Raw genomic sequence first — 20,147 nt, 5'->3', positions numbered from 1 at the left:
ATTACGGTTGACCATTAGTACATCTTAATGCGCTCCTAATGAACACTCGGCCTGTCACGTCAAATTATTAATCGGACGGCTCACCGAGATACGAGTCTGCGAGCGCAACGGATTTCGTCCTCGCAGCCCCAGACAGTTTGTCGATGAATTCTCACCATCAGTTTTACTGCCTGGGTTGGTCTTCGATGAGTTGTAAACTCCAAGTAACCTTGTATTGGAGTTAAAGGGGACACACACACACACACACACACACACAGTTGTGCGGTAGCTGATCCCAAGGGCTGGCTGAAATGCCATTAGGGTGTGAGGTAATGATTAACAATTTTGCCCTCAGACGGCTGAACGTGTGGCCATGGGGGCTCGGAGGAGGAGGAGGAGGAGGAGAGGGGGGGATGGAGGGAGGGAGGGAGAGAAGAGAGGGATGGAGGGAGAGAAGAGAGGGATGGAGGGAAAGAGAGGGACGGAGGGAGAGAAGAGAGGGATGGAGGGACAGACGAGAGGGAGGGAGGGAGAGAAGATAGGGATGGAGGGAGGGAGAGAAGAGAGGGATGGAGGGACAGATGGGAGGGATGAGGGAGAGAAGAGAGGGATGGAGGGAAAGAAGAAAGGGATGGAGGGAAAGAAGAAAGGGATGGAGGGAAAGAAGAGAGGGACGGAGGGAGAGAAGAGAGGGATGGAGGGAAAGAAAAGAGGGATGGAGGGAAAGAAGAGAGGGACGGAGGGAGAGAAGAGAGGGATGGAGGGAGACAGCCGATGAGTGGGCTCTGAGTTGTAAAGGATGTGAGGCGACTCTCCCAACGCATCCCTCACACGGCGCATGAGTCGCGTCGCCTCTCGTCAGGCCCCGTCGCGCCTGCTGTCGTCGCGCCGCTGGTCTCAGATCAGTTACAGGGGCTTATCCGGATGACGTGTGTGTGTGTGTGTGTGTGTGTGTGTGTGTGTGTGTGTGTGTGAAGTGCGCAGGGGGAGGCGAGCCGAGTCAAAGTGACTCGCCCCCGACAAATCAAGCCGGCCGCGTAGGAGAGGCCTCACGGCTCGCCTCCCAAGGATGCCAGTCTAAGAGTGGGGGGGCACACCCAGGGACACACTGAAGGATTACCAGCAGTCTGCAACATGGCATATCAAACACACCGCCCTCTCTACGCCAACAAAATACACACACTCACACACACACTGCTCTGCAGTAAGTGGACTTAGACTTGGACACACACACACACCACTGTGCCATGGCCTCAGCCTCTGAAGCGGCGAGAGCCCCATTCCTCACACAGCTTGTGCCGGTGACAAGCCCTGCTGTTTCCCCTCTGCGGCGCTGCCCGAGTGGTCAGTGTGAGGCCCCAGCAGGCTGGACAGGCGCTGCCCCAGTGGTCAGTGTGAGGCCCCAGTGGTCAGTCAGTGTGAGGCCCCAGTGGTCAGTCAGTGTGAGGCCCCAGTGGTCAGTCAGTGTGAGGCCCCAGTGGTCAGTGTGAGGCCCCAGTGGTCAGCGTGAGGCCCCAGTGGTCAGCGTGAGGCCCCAGCAGGCTGGACAGGCGCTGGCCACGCGCGTCTCTGACCCCCAGAGCCAGAGTGTGGGGTGTCACATGCCCTGCATGGCTGCACGGTGTGCTGACAGTGGCAGCCCTACGTGTGCTATCCCTATGATAATCTCATGTGCCCCCTCACATGGTGCTAGTGTGTGTGTGTGTGTGTGTGTGTTCGTGTGTGTGTGTGTGTGTGTGTGTGTGTGTTGGGGGGGGTAATCTCCAACCCACTCTCCAAAAGCTTAGGCTCAGGTGAAGCGATGTGCAGCAGCAGCAGGAGAAGGCTTTGGTCTGGCGCACACACACACTTCTCCACCACAAAAGGGGATACTCTGCTCCTTTCTTTTTCTGCACAGCAAGGCCAGGGTCCTGGCATCCCTTTCACAGGATCAGGGAGTTAAACCCCAGCAGAAACATCCACACACACACACACACACACACACACACACACACACACACACACAAACGCAACCGGGCCATTCATCGACGCTTTGGAGCCTCGATAAACAGCCGCCTGGTCCTGAGAATAGAGTGCGGATGGCAGGCTGTGCCTGGAGACAAGCTCCTGCTCCTGGGGACTGAGCAGTCCAACCCCTTGGTGTGCTCCGCAGGATTGGGTGGCTGTGCAGCTGCCGCACATGTGATGCAAATGTGCCGTAGCGCACCTCCTGTTGACATGGTGACATTTTCACACCGCGTGACCGAGCACACCAGGGGATAGGTGCCATTTGCACTTAAGAGACAACTTTAAGAGATATATCCCTGAAGTGTTCGGTTTCAGGGGAAAGACAAATTGAGCTATCAGGAATTTGCTCCAAAGCTGTCCTGGTAAGAATAGCAGAACTTCATTGGCTTTAGTTTGAAAAAAAAAAACAAAGCAGTTGTGACTGAACAAACACAGAGAAGGATGGCTTCCTGTTTGATCAGGAATTAAACACAGTCAACATTAGTGGTGCTTGCTCAAGAGCTAATATGGGATTAAATTGTGTATGAATACAGAGTGCTCCTATGTCCCATTCCTCTCCAGCCCGCACCGTAACCGCAGCGTGTGTGACCAGGGTGCTATGTTGCCATGCAGGCGACGTGTTGACTTAGCAGCAAAGCTAACACAAGGTGGAGTGCTTTGAGACACCAGTGCAACCCTCTGGCAAACAAAGCTCATGATAACGGAGAGAAGCTTTGTGAATTTTGAGAGAGAGAGAGAGAGAGAGAGAGAGAGAGAGAGAGAAAATCACTGTTGACATGACTTACTCTGTACGGCTCCAGCCGGCTCGATAGTCAACTCTGTTGTGAATCGCTGAACCATGCCTGTATCAGGCTAAACACACCAACAGACTGGATCTGGTAGATTCAGCCTTTTAAAACCAGCGGGACTTGATAAGCAAGTGCACACGGCCATTCCCATGGCACAGTTCCGCAGCACACTGAACGGTCTCCACCACTGCCATGGGTGTGTTTGCCATCAAGAGATTGTCATCAAGTCAATAGCCTGCTTTCATCCATTCAGCCGGCCCCTGTCGTCGATTGTTAATTAATTATGTGCCGTGTCAGTCGAGTGGGTGCAGACTGCAAAACAGCGCACCCCCCGTACAGCAACTGAACAATCAAGCTCCTGAGATCAATTCCGTTCAATTTAGTTTGAACCTCGTTATGTATCACAATTTCCAATTAGCACGGTCTCATGGGGCTTAGGTGTGCCTGCGGTCCACGAGCTCCTCGGAGAATAAGCACATACTGTAGGCGAAGCTGGCAAGGAAACAATCCCATGTAATAGAGAGACATCGCACAACATCAACCCAACTCAGAACGGGGGGGGCGGGGGGGGGGGGGGAGCAGAGAACAGAAGTAGATGTACGGTTATTATATATAATATACAGTGTCCATCCAGAGACATGTGACCTAGAGTGAATAGTGCAGACAGCACACAGTTCATCAGTTTCTGAATGAATAGTTGCTCATGTCCTCTTGTGGAATTCCTTGGAATAGTGTTTTATCTGTCTAGCGAAGGCTGTTGGTTATATAATGACACAAGATCAAATATTTAAACTTAAAATTAACATTTTTAAAGACCTATTAAATTTCCCAGAAGTTAGCTGTAATAATGTGATAACACAATTAATTAGGTGACAATGTAAATTGGGTCTGGTTGTTTGTCTTACTTGTGTCCAACTAAACAGTGCTTGTCTAATGATACAGCCCACAGCCCTTGGCACTCCTTTGGAGTGGGACGCGTGAGCCAGTCCTGTAGATCCCAGCTTGCCTTGACATTATTCTACTCTCCCTAAATGCAACTTATTCAGAGCATGGTTTAACCTTGCAGTGAAAATCCCAAACAAAATGAAATTAAACAAAGCAAACAAACAAATTTTAAAAAACAAATCCTTTCCTTCCCCTCCAAGACGTACATCCAGACTGCACCCCTGTCCTGTCTTTATTAACGTACAGTACTAACACACGTTTTTGTAAACCGTGTAAACACACAAAAAACACTGGAGACAATTGATAATCCTTGTGATTATTAGTTGCTGAAGGTGGTGACCGTGATAAGTCAGTGTGTCCCTCCTCTCCTTTTGTTAACCTCAGTGTGTGCTTTCTGGTTGTTCCTCCCCCTTGATAGTGTGAGTCGCAAAATTATGTCCATTTTTTCTTTCCTAAAAACGTGCTTGTGTGTTAAAATACGTATATATGCATATGCATATGTGTGTGTGTATATATATTTATGTTGTTCTGATTTCTATAAAGTAATAAGAAATGAACATTAATGGTTTATGATGATTTAAATATGGCAATTATGTGATAAACATATACACTGTTATTCCTGTCTTGGTCTCTTTCTCTCTTTCTTCTTGATGGATGGTGTATGTTCATTTGATTGGCTCTATCGACAACTCCAAATTCAAATTACCGATTGGCTACTCTAAAACTTCCAAACTTTCTCAGTTCATCAAGAATGAAATAGAGGAGGACAGTCCAATTTAAGCCCTCACCACTATCTTCTTTCTAAAAAGTTCAAGATCTGCAGTTGATCACTTCTCCTTCAAAAAGTAGAACTCAATTGACCGGATGAATTGTGTTAAAAAAAAGAAAAATTAAAAAAAAAACGTAAACTGCATGGTGAAGAAGTTGCAGCTTAGGGTTTGTAAGACTTGTCAGTGTTGAGAGTGCTGTTTTTTTCTCTTGTCGATGGGCATGTATATGCTCATTGTGTGTATATCCCCATCCCTTCCTTACAGCTAAAAGCTCTAACGCAGCCCGACCGCTTCGTGCCGCCTTTACGTGGACATGGCAACTGATGTACACGTTCTCACCCATCTTTGTCATTTCCTACCTAGTATGTTCATAGGTCCTTCTCCCTCCCCCTCCCCCACCCCACCCCCACCCCCTCCCTCCTGGCCCTCACTTCCCCAAAAACTTTAGCGATGATATATGTACAGTCATACATTTCTTCAAAATAAAAAGAACATTTTAATGTCAAGGAAAAAAAAAAAAGAATAAATAAATAATACATTATAAAAAGATTTAATAATCAGATTTAAATATCTGATGCAAAAAAAATGGAGATTATCTATTAAAATATGATAGATGTACAGTTTTCATTTTGTAAAAAAGTTATTTATCAGAAGAAAGAGGAAAAAATAACCAATTAACAGAATGGTGAAGTTTATTTTTCATGTCATGGTGTGTGGATGTATGTGTTGTTGCCTCCCAGTACCATCCTGTCAAGAGAGAGATCGTTTTAAAAAATAAACTAAAGTACTGCTTAATCACAACAATCTCACAAACTAACCACACTTGTCCAAAAGGCATTCTTACACAACTTTCTTTTTGTAAATTTTTTTCTTCCTGCCAAAATCATGCGGGCAATTTGTTGATGTAAGTTACAAAAATATGGTATGCTTCCTTCCTTTGATGAGTACTTTTTTTTCATTGGCTCTTATTATTTTTATTTTCAAAACTGACTAGTTTTGATTTTCTTTTAATCGTATTTACTAACCCTTTTTCAATCTGTGCCTATGGTTTGCGAATGTTTCCAGGTTTTGCTTTGAGTTTGGTTGTTGATTTGTTTTGCATTGCATTTCTGTTCTGTTACGTTGAACTTCTGTTTTTCTTTTCCTTTCCTTCTTAGACATTTGCTTTGCCTTGTAGTGCCCTTTGTTTGTAAGCCTTTGCAGTGTGTAAGCTGGACACTATGGCAAACGGTTGGAATAGTATCAATGACCATCTGAATGTTTTTATAGTCGCATAACTCAATGTAATTAAAACAAAAAGTGTTTTAAAAGTTGAGACTAAGGATCGCTTTTCTAATGCAAGTAAGAAACACCACGGCAACCTAGTTCACATAAAAAAAAACATAAACAACAAAATTTGATTCTACATATTACTGAACATTCAGGTGTTGTTGACGTATTTTCTGACCAAATGCCATTGTGGTTACCGCATAAGACCTGTCAAAAGGCAAAAGACTAGGGTCTGTGAGGGAACCTGCCCAGTCGGTTTTGTGAAGAGTGAGCGAAGGCTAGCCCCATGTGTACAGGTACTTTAGACCACACAACAACAGAGCTAGGAGGTAAGGAACAACAGTCCTGAGAGGCTACCAACACACCTAATAACCCCTCAGGCCTCTAGAATTAAGGAGTTCTTGGTGACATACATATCTATACGTTCTACATAAAAGTGGCAAAAAGTGGCTTGTACTAAGTAGTTACTAAGTAGTTCATGCACAGATATAGACTTCAACAACATATATAATAGTATTTTAAAATGTAAATCAAATAAATGTATTGTAAATGTAGTACATGATGTACATGGAATAAGATTGATAAAGATTCATGAGATTAAATGTTCCATTCAGTAATTATTTGTTTTAATAGGCCTATGTAGATAGTATAATGCCTGGTGTTGTTTTGTAGCTGCCATTTTGGAGTTACATGTAGTACTCCAACTGATAGTCTCTAGTTTGCAGTTGCAGGGCGATATTAGTTACATTTAGGCACAATACCTTACATATCCCTTGAAGCCTTTTGATGCGTATTTTTATTTATTTTCTAAACCTTTCCGCATTATTTTCTGTTTGAACTTTATTTGTGCAGGTGTGTGGATTTTGCATTTGTGTAGAATAGTGGTTTTTGGTCATTGTTTGTTTACCTTTGATTTGTCATTTTTTTGCTTTGGTCTTTCTGTTTGGTGTGTTTTTTGTGTAAAGTGTGGATTGTTGTGTACAGTTTGGCCGTCCTCTAACACTGTGTCTTTGTCTCTCTCTCCCTTTGTCCCACAGGAGGGGAGTTAGTCATCCCCGTTCTAGTAGAGGATCCCTTAGATATCCCTCTTGTCTCCACCCGTGCTCCCTACATCCCCCTTCCCCCAACCCTACGCCCTGTCCTCACCATTATCGAGACCACCAAAGAGTCCCTGTCCATTCCTACTGAGGCGGGGGTACCTTGCTTGTCGGACCGAGGCAGCGATGATTGTGATGATGATGATGATGGTGATGATGATGGTGATGGCTTGGTGATATCGGGGTTTGGCTCAGGGGAGGCGTTCGACTCCAGCCTGCCCCCGACTGACGATGAAGATTTTTACACCACCTTCTCCCTGGTAACAGATAAGATCTTGACCACGTCGGCCTATGATGGCGGCTACAAAGCCCACGCACCCAAGTGGGAGGCCAAGGACTTTAGGCCTAGCGTGGCTCCTGAGGTCGGCAGGACTACGGCCGTGCCCCCCGCGCTGCCCGACCTCCGGAGCACCACCACGGTGGCGTCCGCCGCGCCGTCGTCCGAGACACCGCCCAAAATCCCCGCCGGCAAAATGAACAACCGCGAGGTCAAACCCCCGCCGCCGCCGCCGCAGACGGACATAGTCCTGCTCCCGCTGCCCACGGCCTACGACGTGGACGGCACCAAGCCCCGCGGCCCGCTCATCACCTCGCCCATGCTGCGCAACGTGCCCAACCCGCTACCCACCATGCCGGGGATCCGGCGGGTGCCCCCCGGCGCCTCGGAAGTCATCCGCGAGTCCAGCAGCACCACGGGCATGGTGGTGGGCATCGTGTCGGCCGCCGCCCTCTGCATCCTCATCCTCCTCTACGCCATGTACAAGTACCGCAACCGGGACGAAGGCTCGTACCAGGTGGACGAGACACGGAACTACATCAGCAACTCTGCACAGACCAACGGGGCAGTGGTAAAAGACAAGCAGTCCAGTGCCAAGGGTGCCAACAACAAGAGAACAAAAGACAAGGACAAGGAGTATTATGTATAAAAAAAAACAAACCAGTTCAATAGCTCAACAGTGGACTATAAGAGCAGTGTGGTATTAGTAAAACAAACAGGTGGAACCAAAACGTGAGTAAAAAAAAATGGCAGTTACCACATTTGGGAGCTACAATTTCACTTTAAAAGCCCACTGAGAACTCCCAAAACTGATGAGTCACTGAACAATGATGTACTGTGATCTCAAGCACACTTACTATGGTAAGCATATGGAGAAGGCAAATAGGCACATTGAGGACCTTTGTTACCTTGTGGTTGGTTGGTCTGGTCGCAGAAGTTGGCAGTGTAAAATATCTCATTGTTACATTGTTTATCCCCGAGTGACTTTCAAGAGATCTTTGATCCTTGGCATCAAAAGTAACAAAAACGGACCACATAAAAAAAAAAAGAAAAGTACAAAAAAAAAAACCTTGTCCATTGTAACTCTGTAAAATACAACAACGATCATCAGCCATTTTGGGCATGCATGTGAAATGTGTGTGATACAATGCTGGCGTCTTCTGCAGAGAGAGGAGCGAGGAAGTGAAGAGGATTAGAACTGATGTTAAACAAAAATGCAAAAGTGAGCACAATTTGCCATAGAAAAAAAGCTCAATTCCCACTGAAGAAGAATAAGATGCAGAGTGTGATGATCGAGTCATCACACTCATTTTTTGTTGATTTCTTTTTCTGATTTTTATTTGTTTTGTCTCGTTTTTCACTATTAAAAAATATATACAGATATATTTTGATGGGAAGAGTGTATACTGTCATGACAGATATAACAGTGCAGTTCTCAATTTAAGTATTGGCAATGTATCAGTTTGTCAGATTTCTTCTGTTTGGATGCAGGATTAGGGGTCACTTTCTTTCTACTGGTCAGGAGAAAGGGTTTGGCAGCCACACAAGGCATCGAGATTGATTTCTTATAAGAAATGCCAGGTCAGATCAGTCACGGGAAAAAAAAACAAGATTTTTTTTAAAGTGTGTATAAGACAAAGGTGACATTTCTTGGTATATTTTCTGTTTGAATGTGTATTTTTTTAAAAGCACTTGTCTCTGTACTTTGCTACATTATGTGTTGCATAATTTTCCCTACCCCCCTTTCTCATCCTTTTGGAACTGCTGCGACTGAAACTATACCATCATGTCTGTAGGATGAATGAAATGTCAATGTCAAAACAATACCGGGGAAGATGGTGCGAGGATCCAATGTGAAAAAAGTGTGAATTTCATGTTGTCACAGTCAACTGTGTCAAACAACAGATATGTTTACATATTTTATTACATTATTGCCGTTGTACTTTGTAGGTCAATACTGTACATAACATTTGCGTTTTATTGTTTTCTTTTTTTAAAACTACTCTGTACAGAAAGAACATCGGGCCTAATTTATCAGTGTAGTTCATGACAAAAATGATTTAATTTCCGTGTGAAATCAGATTTGAGCAAGCATTGCATATGCTTTTTTTTTTTTTTTTTTTTTCGTTTCGTTTGTAAAGAGCGGCGAAATGTTGTTAGGTTAGCAATCTAGTCTTTCTGGATGGTGTTTCTAGTCGCATGAATATTTGACTACTGGAAGCTGTCAATTAATAGATCAACGCCCTCCTCCGTTGTACCACGGCCTACGTATCATTTGTTACTTTATTGTTCTTTATTTTTTTATTTAAAAAGGGGTTAAGAAAAATTTAAAATAATAAAGATGGACTATGATGGAGTTGGTTGCAGAGTGCCGATACGTTTACTGAGGTACAGGATGAATTGTTCGGTGTCTGTCCATGTTCTGTCCAGTTCACTGTATGTGCTTTCATTTTATTCTTTCATGTTCAACTTTTATTGTGCAGTTCTTCTTATTTGGTTATTCATTTTATAACTGTTCGTGCTGGCAAATATGTGGGATTTTATTTTTAAGTCATTGAAACGTTTTCTGTTCATGTCACATTTTTTTGAAGGAAATTCAAAATCAGTGTGTACATTCATTTTGATTGTGTTGATGTTTTTTTTATTCATCCATTATTGTTTTTCCCTATTTTTGAGTTTAGGTTACATCCAGCAATAAAATGTTCTTCCCAGAGTTTTCACAACATTAGCATATGATGGTTGTGGTTCGTTCGGTTAAGGAAACATTAACCCACATCTACATATAGTAGACCACTAAAAATATTCAAAACATCTGTTCCAATCCTAACTAGTATTCTTCGGTCTTTAATAATTAAAAACCCTATTTTCATGCTGAGATGGTTTCAAAATCAGAGGCATGTGGGGGTAAAGCAGAGGAACTGAGTCAGTGAGACCTGATCACTGAACCAAACTAAATCCACCCCACGCCCCATGTGACTGAACGCTGTGTTTGTTTTGTAAAGAGTAATACAGTCCTACTGAATGCACCACAGTCTGCGTAACATGCCTCTCACTTTGGCCTCTCCACTGCCGCAGTAGCAGAGGTCTGGTCCACCGACCGATGGCCTCCAAAATGGGGGAACAGCAGGGAAATGTGTCTGGGCAGACAGTGTGCCACATCTGTGCTGGAATTCAGGGAGATTAGACTGGCTCAGCCATATGGCTAGGTTATGAATTGTGTATTGGTCAAGTGGTCCTCAACCACTTCCAAGAACATTTTGACACCAATCTCGTTCCACAGAAATGGCCCACTGAGCACCGGGCGATTTCTCCATTTCTCTGGTGCTTGCTGGCCGGGTACCAGCCTTGGATCCTGCTCAGGGCACACGGCAATCAGAAGGGAAACACATTCATCCGTGACACACGTCAGCAGTGGAGTGTTACAGAACAACTTTCTTTTTTCACGGAAACACACACACACACACACACACACACACACAGATGTAAACACACTCTCAAACTAAGGACTAAGGTATTTTTGAGCTCGCTGTAAATTCTTTAGGAGGATTGCTCTCGCTATCGAATCTCAAATAAGTACAGCCTGTTTTATGTTGCTGGCTCGACAAACAGAAGAGAAAGATTGCCATCGATGCGAGATGTTTTACAGGAATTCAATTCGCCATTCGTCAATATTGTGTGAGTTATGCAGAGCACCAGCTCTCCCCTACAGCCATGAGCGGAGCTGCTAAATGTTCCGGAACTCGTACAAAGTCTCTAGCGGCCAAACTTTAATGACCACTAACCTCCATATTTGCCCAGAGCTTCGCTCCCTCGAGAATTAGAATTTATAGATTATATTCTGCATGTACAGTATGAACTGAATGGTTGACACTAGTGATCGATGAGCTCAGCCAAAAAAAAAATCCCTCACACTATTCTAGTGCAAGCCTGTGACGTCAGCGCACAGTAATTAGCTTCAGGGATGGGATTTTTCTATTCATTTCATGATCTTAATCAATCAGGAGAGCATGTAAAATATATCACCGTCACTGTGAAATTTGGTCTGCTTCTTTTCACAATCCAATATTTGCAACAAAAGGTGGAAACATTTTTAATCCACATTTCCTAACATACATGCAGAGGTCCACCAGTACCCTATGGGTGAAACATTTAAATAATAACAAAAAGGAGCAATTTTCAATAGCGGCGTGTAATGAGAGAAAGCGAATGGTGGTTCCTCTCTCTCTACACACATTCTCTCTCCGCAGCCAAACTGACCAAACTGACCCCAGAGCAGCGGTGATCCCAGCCTTAAGCGCGCAGCTGGCCAGAGGACGGCAAGGACGCGGAGCGTAGCTGACGCTGATGAGATGTGACGGGTAAAATATGAGGCAATCTGACCCACGCTGCCCGCAGAAAGAAAGGCCACAGACCTCTCACACAGCCAGGGCACAGGCAGGCGGGCGGGCACACATCATAATAGGAACCGCAGAACTCCAGAGTGAGGAAGGAAAAGAAAATACAGAAAATACAAACAGGACTGATGGGCATGATGCTTTAATGCAAAATGTCCTGTATATGCTGCATAGCTTTTCATACATCTGAGGAAAAGGGGGGGGGGGGGGGGGAAGCCACAACTCCTGCTGGGGCCTGTGTGCACAAATCTGTTTACAAACACCCCCCCCCCACCCAAATCCCCTCTCTGTAAATACGCCCGCCTCACTCGCGGCCAGGCCTTCCTAATTCCTCTGACTTGAAAGCGGCGTTCAGCTGATGGAGGCTGTTTCCAGGAGGAGCAGAAGCAGAGGAGAGGAGAGAGCGGTGAACGGTGCGACAGCACGCAGCACAGTGTGAAGGCAGGCAGTGGCTCTGGCACCAGGCTCTCTCTAGCACACCATCGCTATCGCCGTGGCCACAGTGCCCCCTTATGCTGCAGCGACAGACTCCAGCAGACAGGCAGAGAGAGAGAGAGAGAGAGAGAGAGAGAGAGAGAGAGAGAGAGCGCCGGGGCTACGCTGCACAGCTGCACAGAGACTGGAGGCTTTGAGAGGAGAAGCCTGAAAGTGATACTGGCGAGGAGCAGGGGTACTCGATGGGCTTCACTGGCGAGGAGCAGGGGTACTCGGATGGGCTTCACTGGCGAGGAGCGGGGGTACTCGGATGGGCTTCACTGGCGAGGAGCGGGGGTACTCGATGGGCTCACTGGCGAGGAGCAGGGATACTCGGATGGGCTCAATCGAAGGAAAATAGTTCCAGAGAGCATGTTCATGGTTGGGGTGAGAGCACATGGAGGCTCATTAGGATGTGACCTCACACAAGGGGCAAGTGCCCGCACAGGTGAATGGGAAAGTCCTATCTATTTTGTGTTTGTAAATGTGTTGTAGAAGAAGAAGAGCAACGAATGCACCCGTCAGGTGGCAGTGAGGTGAGGCTACTCTGAAACACACACACACACACACACACAAACACACACATAAAACAAGCCAAATGAGACCTCCAGTTCCTGATTTCCGAGCACAAAGTAGACAAAGGGAGCGAACACCATTCAAAGACACCGAGCAGAGGAGGAGCATGCCAAACACTCCTGTGTGAGTGCGCGGGTGCCGGCTGCGGCTGACAGTGATGTATTCCGTGGAGCGGGGGGGGGGCGGCAGCGTAATTGGATTCAACAGGAATCCCAATGAATCCTGAGCGCCTGGAAGCGGCCCATGTTCCCTGGGCTCCACACCACACCACACCACAGACCCGGCTCCCGCTCCAGAGCAGCCAGCCAAGCCAGCCAGAGGGGGAGAGAGAGGGAGCGCGATATTATGAAGGCTGGGAGGAGGAGGGGGCTGGGCATGGGGGGGGGGGGGGGGGCAAACCAGTGGCAGCTGGCGGGTGGGTGGAGACTATAGCGCAGCTCTCTAGCCTAGCGTTGAGCGCAAGGCACACGCGCGTCGCGCACACTACAAAAGCTGGACGCTGTCGCGCAGGGCCGCCATGGGCCAGCTGAGGGGTGGACAATAGGACCTGGCACTGGCGTCAGTCAGGACTCAGGAGGAAATGAGTCAGGCCATGAGTGTGATGGTGATATCACAGAACTTCATTACTGACAAGATAGAGCAACATAATGCATCTCAATGGAAGCAAAATTCAAACAGTTCCTGTCTGCTTAAAGAGGCATGTCGCAAAGTCGTCATAGTTGGATATCGATCTCTGTCAGATTGGCAAGCAGTTCAGTTTGAATGTAACGTCACTTTCTGGGTTGCTTAAAGGGGGATTTCGCCCCACCCCCTTTGCGAAAACAGAACGCGGAAATGTTTGAATGTTTGCACCTCTCGCTCCGCTTTAACCCTCTCTGGTATTATGAAGGCTGGGAGGAGGGGGGCTGGGAATGGGGGGGGCAAACCAGTGCCAGCTGGCGGGTGGATGGAGACTATCCACCTTATTCCTTAACCCGGAAATATGTATCGTTGCGATGGTTACGATACTGTTTTCAACTTCCGTTCATTCTGTTAACATGTGCGTTCTCCGTAGCTAACTAGATTATGCCTCAACTTAGATTTCTTTCGAAATTCTGCCCTCAGCATGTATATACTACATCATATATAACCGATATAAAATAGAAAAGTTGACTTTTATATGCGTTATGATATGTTAAGCACCATAAACCGTCACGTTAAAACAGATACAATGCAGCTTCGCCGGAAATAGAAAACCGTTTCGGTGTCATGGCGACCCCCATTGTTGGCTGCGGAATATCGTGGATAGCGCATCTCTCTAGCCTACCGCTGAGCGCAAGGCACACACGCGTCGCGCACACTACAAAAGCTGGACGCTGTCGCGCAGGGCCGCCATGGGCCAGCTGAGACGTGGACAATAGGACCTGGCACTGGTGTCAGTCAGGACTCAGGAGGAAATGAGTCAGGCCATGAGTGTGATGGTGATATCACAGATGAGATGAGGCGGCGAGGCAAAGGCATTCACCTCCGCAGTTCACATCCCAAGTGCTCCTATTGTCTGTGGGGCGTTCGTGTGTTTTTCCTTGTAAACAACATACTGTACTACACAACTAGATTCAAGTTTTAACAATAGTGCCCCTCTCTTCCCTTAAATGTCTTTCAAAAGCTGGATCGAGATTTGCCTCATTTTCTTCAAACACAAACTGAACTTGTGTTAACTGCACTTACTGTACCCTTTCTCAGACAGGCGTAGGAAATGAGACATCGAGACGATGCAGCTGCATGTATTCTATTAATTTATTTAAAAAAAAAAACATCTTTGAGCTTTTTTGGATTTTACTGACAATTACAAAAATAGTATAAAACAGTGACCATCAATGCTAAAAAATATTTAGATAAAAAAAACAAAACAATAATTTCCGTCAAAGTAGTGTTAGACGTACAGTAAAATGTATAGTGAAATGCTAGTACTTTTCCGCTTGCATAGCTCCAAAGGCACCACAGTTTGAAATGAGATTAGTCCGGCATTCAAATACCCTGACTTAGCACCAGCTCTGCATCAACACGACACAGACCAGAAGATATCAAATACACACGGCTAGAGACTTACGGCAGAAGTTACAACAGTTTAAAGATGTTTGCTGTTTAAAAGAAATCACAACAGGGCCAAAAACATAGCTATGGCATTAAATATTTCATATTACATACTGACATTAAAAACGTGTTGCTATGTAGTTATGAAACACGACTTACTGACGGCAATTTACAGGGGAAAAGGGCTGGTAATTGATGGTAATTTAAAAAATATGCCATATATCACGTTCCTTACAAAAATACTTCTCTAATGGTTTCGTCTCGAGCTGCACTTTACCCTGCTTCCTGTTCCGCTGATTGGTCTGGCCAGCTGTTGCCATGGAGGTAGTGGTGCGGCGTGGAGTGGAGTGGAGTTGGTAATGGTAATGGTCCACATGGTTTCTAAAGGGGTGCTGACAGGCCACCAGGGGAGACGCAATCAGCAATAAGGCCGTTTGATCGCTGGGCTTGAGTCACACGCCAGCTCTCTCCGGACGAGTGCTGATGGCGGAGGCGTCGCTGGCCAGGAAAGTGGAGTCCGGCTCGGGTGCGGAGCCTAAACGCCGAGGCCCTGCTGCTGAGATGGTGTGGAGGGGAGGGCAATCGGGAAATCGGGAAATTACACGTTTGAAATCGTTTAAGACCACAGTCAAGTGTTCTTACATCCAGGGGGGAGCAGGTGGCGGCTGAAGTTTTCAGCTGCTTTTTTTGTTTTAAACTTCAAACTTGAAATGTTCTCTCAGAAGAAATAGGGCAGAACTGCTCAGCTGCTCTCTTCCCCCTGATGCACTTCCTAGTGACTAATCTGCACAAGGGTATTTTAAAAAAGACCCACCTATTCTTTCTCTTGACCTTAGGAAAATTAGGCCGTGGCTAAAGTGTGCTGTGGAGAGTGTGTGTGTGTGTGTGTGTGTGTGTGTGTGTGTGTGTGTGTGTGTGTGTGTGTGTTGTGTCATGGGACTCACCGGCAGCGCTGGAGAGCAGGGTGCTGGACAGGAAGGTCTCGTATCCTCGGAAAGAGGAGGAAAGGCCGTCTAGTTGGAGACTCCGGGACGTAGCATCCAGCTTCTCACCCTGCCAGTGATACAGAACTTTATTTTAGAGATACAGAGTCCAGATACTTGACACACAAAGTACTGTACACACATGCAGACATACACAACAACAACTACAGTGAATAAAAGACAAGTATCTGCTCCAGCGCAGGAAGAATATCAGTTAGTGTAGGCTCCTTGACTCAATCGACATAAGATGAAAGGTAGGATCGATAAAAAAAAAGAACTCCATGAACAACAACAACCAATAGTACAGAGCAAAAACAAACGGCAGGAAATGAATGTGAAACTACTGTAACCTCTACCTATTACACACTAAAGGAGAGGACCAAGAGTGTGGTGCACTTCAAGTGTTAGCCCACATTTCTGACGTTCTCTGGGGAGGGTTTCCATTTCGTTTGATTGGAAGTCTGTTTTGTAGGCAAAGAAAATGGACTCGACAGCCAATTTCCGCTCTGTTTGTTTTGGTAGTGAAAGCCTTGGTAGGAAGTTGCTATTAGGCTAATGCAATAAACACTTAAATGTGAGACGGAGGAGAGAGAGAGAGCGCAGAGGCTTTGTGGAGACGAGAATAGGCCATGGGGGAAAATTGCTTACCGACTGCAATCAGCAGCAAAATACTGCAATGATGAGGCCGTCAGGAATTACAAACGCTTCACCCTCCTTTAAATCTAAATACACACTCTCCCTTCTCTCTCAAAATGAGTCGTTTTACTTAAGTCCTCGTGATGGTTTATTTTTATTGACGTGTTCCTCTTTTTCTACCGGGAGGGGGGTGTCGATGGGATGAAAAGAGGCCTTACGCCAAAGATCCTTCATTACTGACAAGATAGAGCAACATAATGCATCTCTATGGAAGCAAAATTCCAACAGTTCCTCTCTGCTTAAAGAGGCATTTCGCAAAGTCGTCATAGTGGGACATCGATCTCTGTCAGTTTGGCAAGCAGTTCAGTTTGAATGTAACGTCACTTTCTAGGTCTGCTTAAAGGGAGATTTTGCCCCCCCCCCCCCCTCCCCTTTGCGAAAACAGAACGCGGAAATGTTTGAACGTTTGCGCCTCTCGCTCCGCCTTCACCCTCTCTGCTTACGCGGTACTCGTGGATCTTGCGCTTGGACTCCTCCAGCTGGTTCTGCAGGTCCCCCACGATCTCCTTGTACTTGCTGTAGCGCTGCTCCACTGCCTCCCGCTGCCGCTGGGACTCCTGCCGGCACACCAGCACAGCGCTGAGCACACACACACACACACACACACACACACACACACACACACTCCACCGCAGAGAGCCCAGCCTCGCCCACGGAGGGGGGGGGGGGGGGGGGGGGGGTAGGATGGGGTAGGATAGGGTGGGGTGGAGTGGGATGGGGTAGGATAGGGTGGGTGGAGGGCCAGGAGTGGGGTGGGATGTGGAGTGGGTGGGATGGGTGTGGAAGGAGGACATGAGAGGTGCTAAACAGAGAACGCAGTGAGGTGAATGAGCTCCCTCACCTCCAGGTCCTTGAAGTTCTCCATCAGGTTGGGCTTGTCAGGTACGGACTCCAGGTGATCCAGGGCTAGCCTGGTGCTCTGGGTGAGAAGGGTTAGTTTATTTTAAAAGCACCCTCTTCAAACACCCACCCCACCAAAATAAAAATAAAGCCAAAACCAAACGGGCAAATTGGAAGTTGAGATGTGTTATGTTTAAAATGCTAGCCTAGTCAAGCTCACAACATCAATTCCACAGTGTCCTTTTAAAACAGCATTTTAAGTGGGGAATAAACGATTATGTACATAACAAATACTGTAAGTGCACATAATTACAAATCACTAACACTTAAATGTAATCTTATAACCCATGCAGACATATAAAATGTACATTAACCTGAATTAAATATTCAGCATAAAGTGACTGAGAACCCTAAATCTAAAGTGGGCCCAATCCCTTTATTGTGCGCAGAAGAGAGAGAGAGAGAGAGAGAGAGAGAGAGAGAGAGAGAGAGAGAGAGAGAGAGAGAGAGAGAGAGAGAGAGAGAGAGAGAGAGAGCGCCACAGACTTGCCTGGGTGTCCCACAGGAGAGTAGGGGGTCAATATGCAGTGCCAATATGTTGTTGCGGTAAGCAAAAATGATTTGAATTGATGGAGTCCTAACTAAAGGCCAGGAGTTCTCCCGGAGCTAATTGAATGTGTGGCAGTGAGCCGTGGCACATAATGGTGATGGATAGTGGGACTTTCCAGCGGCTGTTTTTTTTTTTTTTTTTTCCGCCTGCCACATAAACACTCTCCGGTCAATGTGGGCTGTCGATACGCTTAACAAATGTGCATCTTACGCCTCCCCCAGTGAGTAATCATGGGATATTCAGGAGTGCTTATCCTCAAATTATCATGTACAGTGCTCCTGGCCAATATGACATCTCTTGTTCCTCCGATAAAAAGTTATCTTTGGAGAACCATCATCTTTCACATTCTCATTTCATTAAATAGTAATGCGTTCACCATAAAAAGACTATGAAAATTACCTTTGAAACATATACTCCATTAAAAAATGATCTGTGCACTCAAGGTAATGGATACATTTATTTTAAACGCATTAATGACTTTGGAGCTCATGGAGAACGACATCTTGTAAGGTTGTGCTAGCAAAGCTTGGGGCACTAAATATCACAGGCACTTTGATCAGTCTTTTTACATGCTGGACTGATGCCATTTATAAAGCTGATTCAGAAAGTCAGGAGTGATTTTTTATTTTTATTTTTTCCCAACAAACAACAAACAGGTCTTACCATCTCCAAATCCAAGATTCTATCCTGTGGAGACCAAGAGACGGGGGGGACAAGAAACAGGTTCATAAATACCATTACCATAATTACCATGCATACTATAACAAATAAACCGGCTCATACAATTCCATTAACATGAACAGAGAGCATCATTCGGCACCACACCGCCCTCCACACAGCACAACACTGGGGGGGTTAGTGGGGCTCGTCCGGGATCTCAACGCCCCTGTCACAGGTGTTTCTCATCCATCAATCACAAAGCGGACACCTGGGAGAGATGCGGGCCCTCCCCCCCTCCCCCCCTCTCCCTCCACGCCACACCGCAGCACAGCACAGCACACCATCCATAATTACAGTGGTTGCTCACCGCTGGGAGCCTGTGTCTCCTGCCTGGAGCTGCAGCAGCCCCTGTCTAAGGAGACTCATTAATATTAGTTGTGAGCAGCCAGGTGCCTTCACAGATGTATTGCAGGCAGGCCTCTGCTGGCTAGCGAGTGCTGAAGCATGGACAGGGGGAGGCCGTTTCACCAGCGGAAATATGTGTGCAGGTAGGTAGGGGCGGCGCGTGACAATTGGATATAAATCAACAGAAAGGTGTGATACTTTGTTTTATTTTCTCCTGACAGGATTTTTTTTTTCCTCCCCTAATGTGCTTGGAATGGTACCAGCGTCAAAACTTTGTGACAGGTTTACAGGCTGTCGGCACATGAGGAGGAAACAAGGAAACTTTCAGATTTTACGTAATTGAGATTTTCATGTGCACTGACAGTGCCGGCTCTCACATTTCAACCTCATGACAGTGGGAATCTTCAAAACTCCCAAACTTGCTCTCCAAACACACAATTCTTCCCCATCGTTCACGTTCGAGTCGCTCAGTCCTTAGTTTTATATGGGTATGCTTGCTATTTAAGTCCATAATAATTCAATATGCGTGCATCTAAGACTGCACAGATAAATCTGTACGTCCTTATGATTCAGAGTGAATGTGCAGGATGTGTGTGTGTGCTTGGTGTGTGTGGTGCAGGATATGTGTGTGTGCTTGGTGTGTGGTGTAGGAAGAGGGTGCCACCGTGCAGTGTGTGCATGAGTGAGTTTTATGTGCAGTGAGGCGTGCAAGTCTGAGTTTGCAGCAGGTGTGTGTGTGTGTGTGAGGCTTGTGTGTCTTTAGTGTGCACTGACACACCTGTGTGTACGTGTGTGTTGAGGCACGTGTGTGTGTGGCAGGGGGTGTACGGGGTGCACTCAACAGGGGCAGAGTGTGTGATGTGAGGTTAATAGCCTGAGCTGGGCTGGGGGGGCCACACCGCGGGGGTGGTGGGGAGGGTGTGTGTGTGTGTGTGTGTGTGTGTGTGTGTGTGTGTGTGTGTGTGTGTGTGTGTGGAGGGGCACGCTGACCTGCAGGCTCCTCATCTCCTCGTCCTTCCTGCTGCTCCTCTCCTGCAGATCTGCACACAGCACAACACAACACAAACACATCAGCTCACCGTGTGGGGGTCTTGTGTGTGTGTGTGTGTGTCTCTGTGTGCATATGTCTCTCTGTGTGTGTGTGTGTGTGTGTGTGTCTCTCTGTGTGTGTGTGTGTGTGTGTGTGTGTGTGTGTCTCTCTGTGTGTGTGTGTGTGTGTGTGTGTGTGTGTGTGTCTCTCTGTGTGTGTGTGTGTGTGTGTGTCTCTCTGTGTGTGTGTGTGTGTGTGTGTGTGTGTGTGTGTG

General features: G+C 46.5%; 2 protein-coding genes across 3 annotated transcripts in view; one reads left to right on the top strand and one right to left on the bottom strand.

Moving 5' to 3' along the window:
- LOC134097646 (neurexin-3b) overlaps positions 1–9,855 on the top strand; it is a 257,163-nt gene extending 247,308 nt beyond the window's left edge. Inside the window, exon 21 of the mRNA XM_062550574.1 lies at positions 6,796–9,855. Coding sequence (XP_062406558.1) covers positions 6,796–7,781 — 986 coding nt within the window. The 3' untranslated portion in view covers positions 7,782–9,855. The remainder of the gene's footprint in view (positions 1–6,795) is intronic.
- Positions 9,856–14,366: 4,511 nt separating this feature from the next.
- LOC134098162 (centrosomal protein of 128 kDa-like) overlaps positions 14,367–20,147 on the bottom strand; it is a 33,868-nt gene continuing 28,087 nt past the window's right edge. The window contains exons 18-23 of one of the 2 annotated variants that reach the window (XM_062551136.1): positions 19,834–19,883; positions 18,442–18,465; positions 17,170–17,247; positions 16,772–16,885; positions 15,594–15,702; positions 14,367–15,205 (exon numbers count right to left, since the gene is read on the bottom strand). In XM_062551136.1, the coding sequence (XP_062407120.1) occupies positions 15,102–15,205; positions 15,594–15,702; positions 16,772–16,885; positions 17,170–17,247; positions 18,442–18,465; positions 19,834–19,883 (479 nt within the window). In that variant the 3' untranslated portion in view covers positions 14,367–15,101. The remainder of the gene's footprint in view (positions 15,206–15,593; positions 15,703–16,771; positions 16,886–17,169; positions 17,248–18,441; positions 18,466–19,833; positions 19,884–20,147) is intronic. The other variant, XM_062551137.1, reaches the window with a different exon arrangement.

This window comes from Sardina pilchardus, chromosome 12 (genome assembly GCF_963854185.1).
Source record: "Sardina pilchardus chromosome 12, fSarPil1.1, whole genome shotgun sequence".
Lineage (NCBI taxonomy): Eukaryota > Metazoa > Chordata > Actinopteri > Clupeiformes > Clupeidae > Sardina > Sardina pilchardus.
Note: the sequence above shows the minus strand (reverse complement) of the source record. Positions and strands in the feature narration are given on the sequence as shown.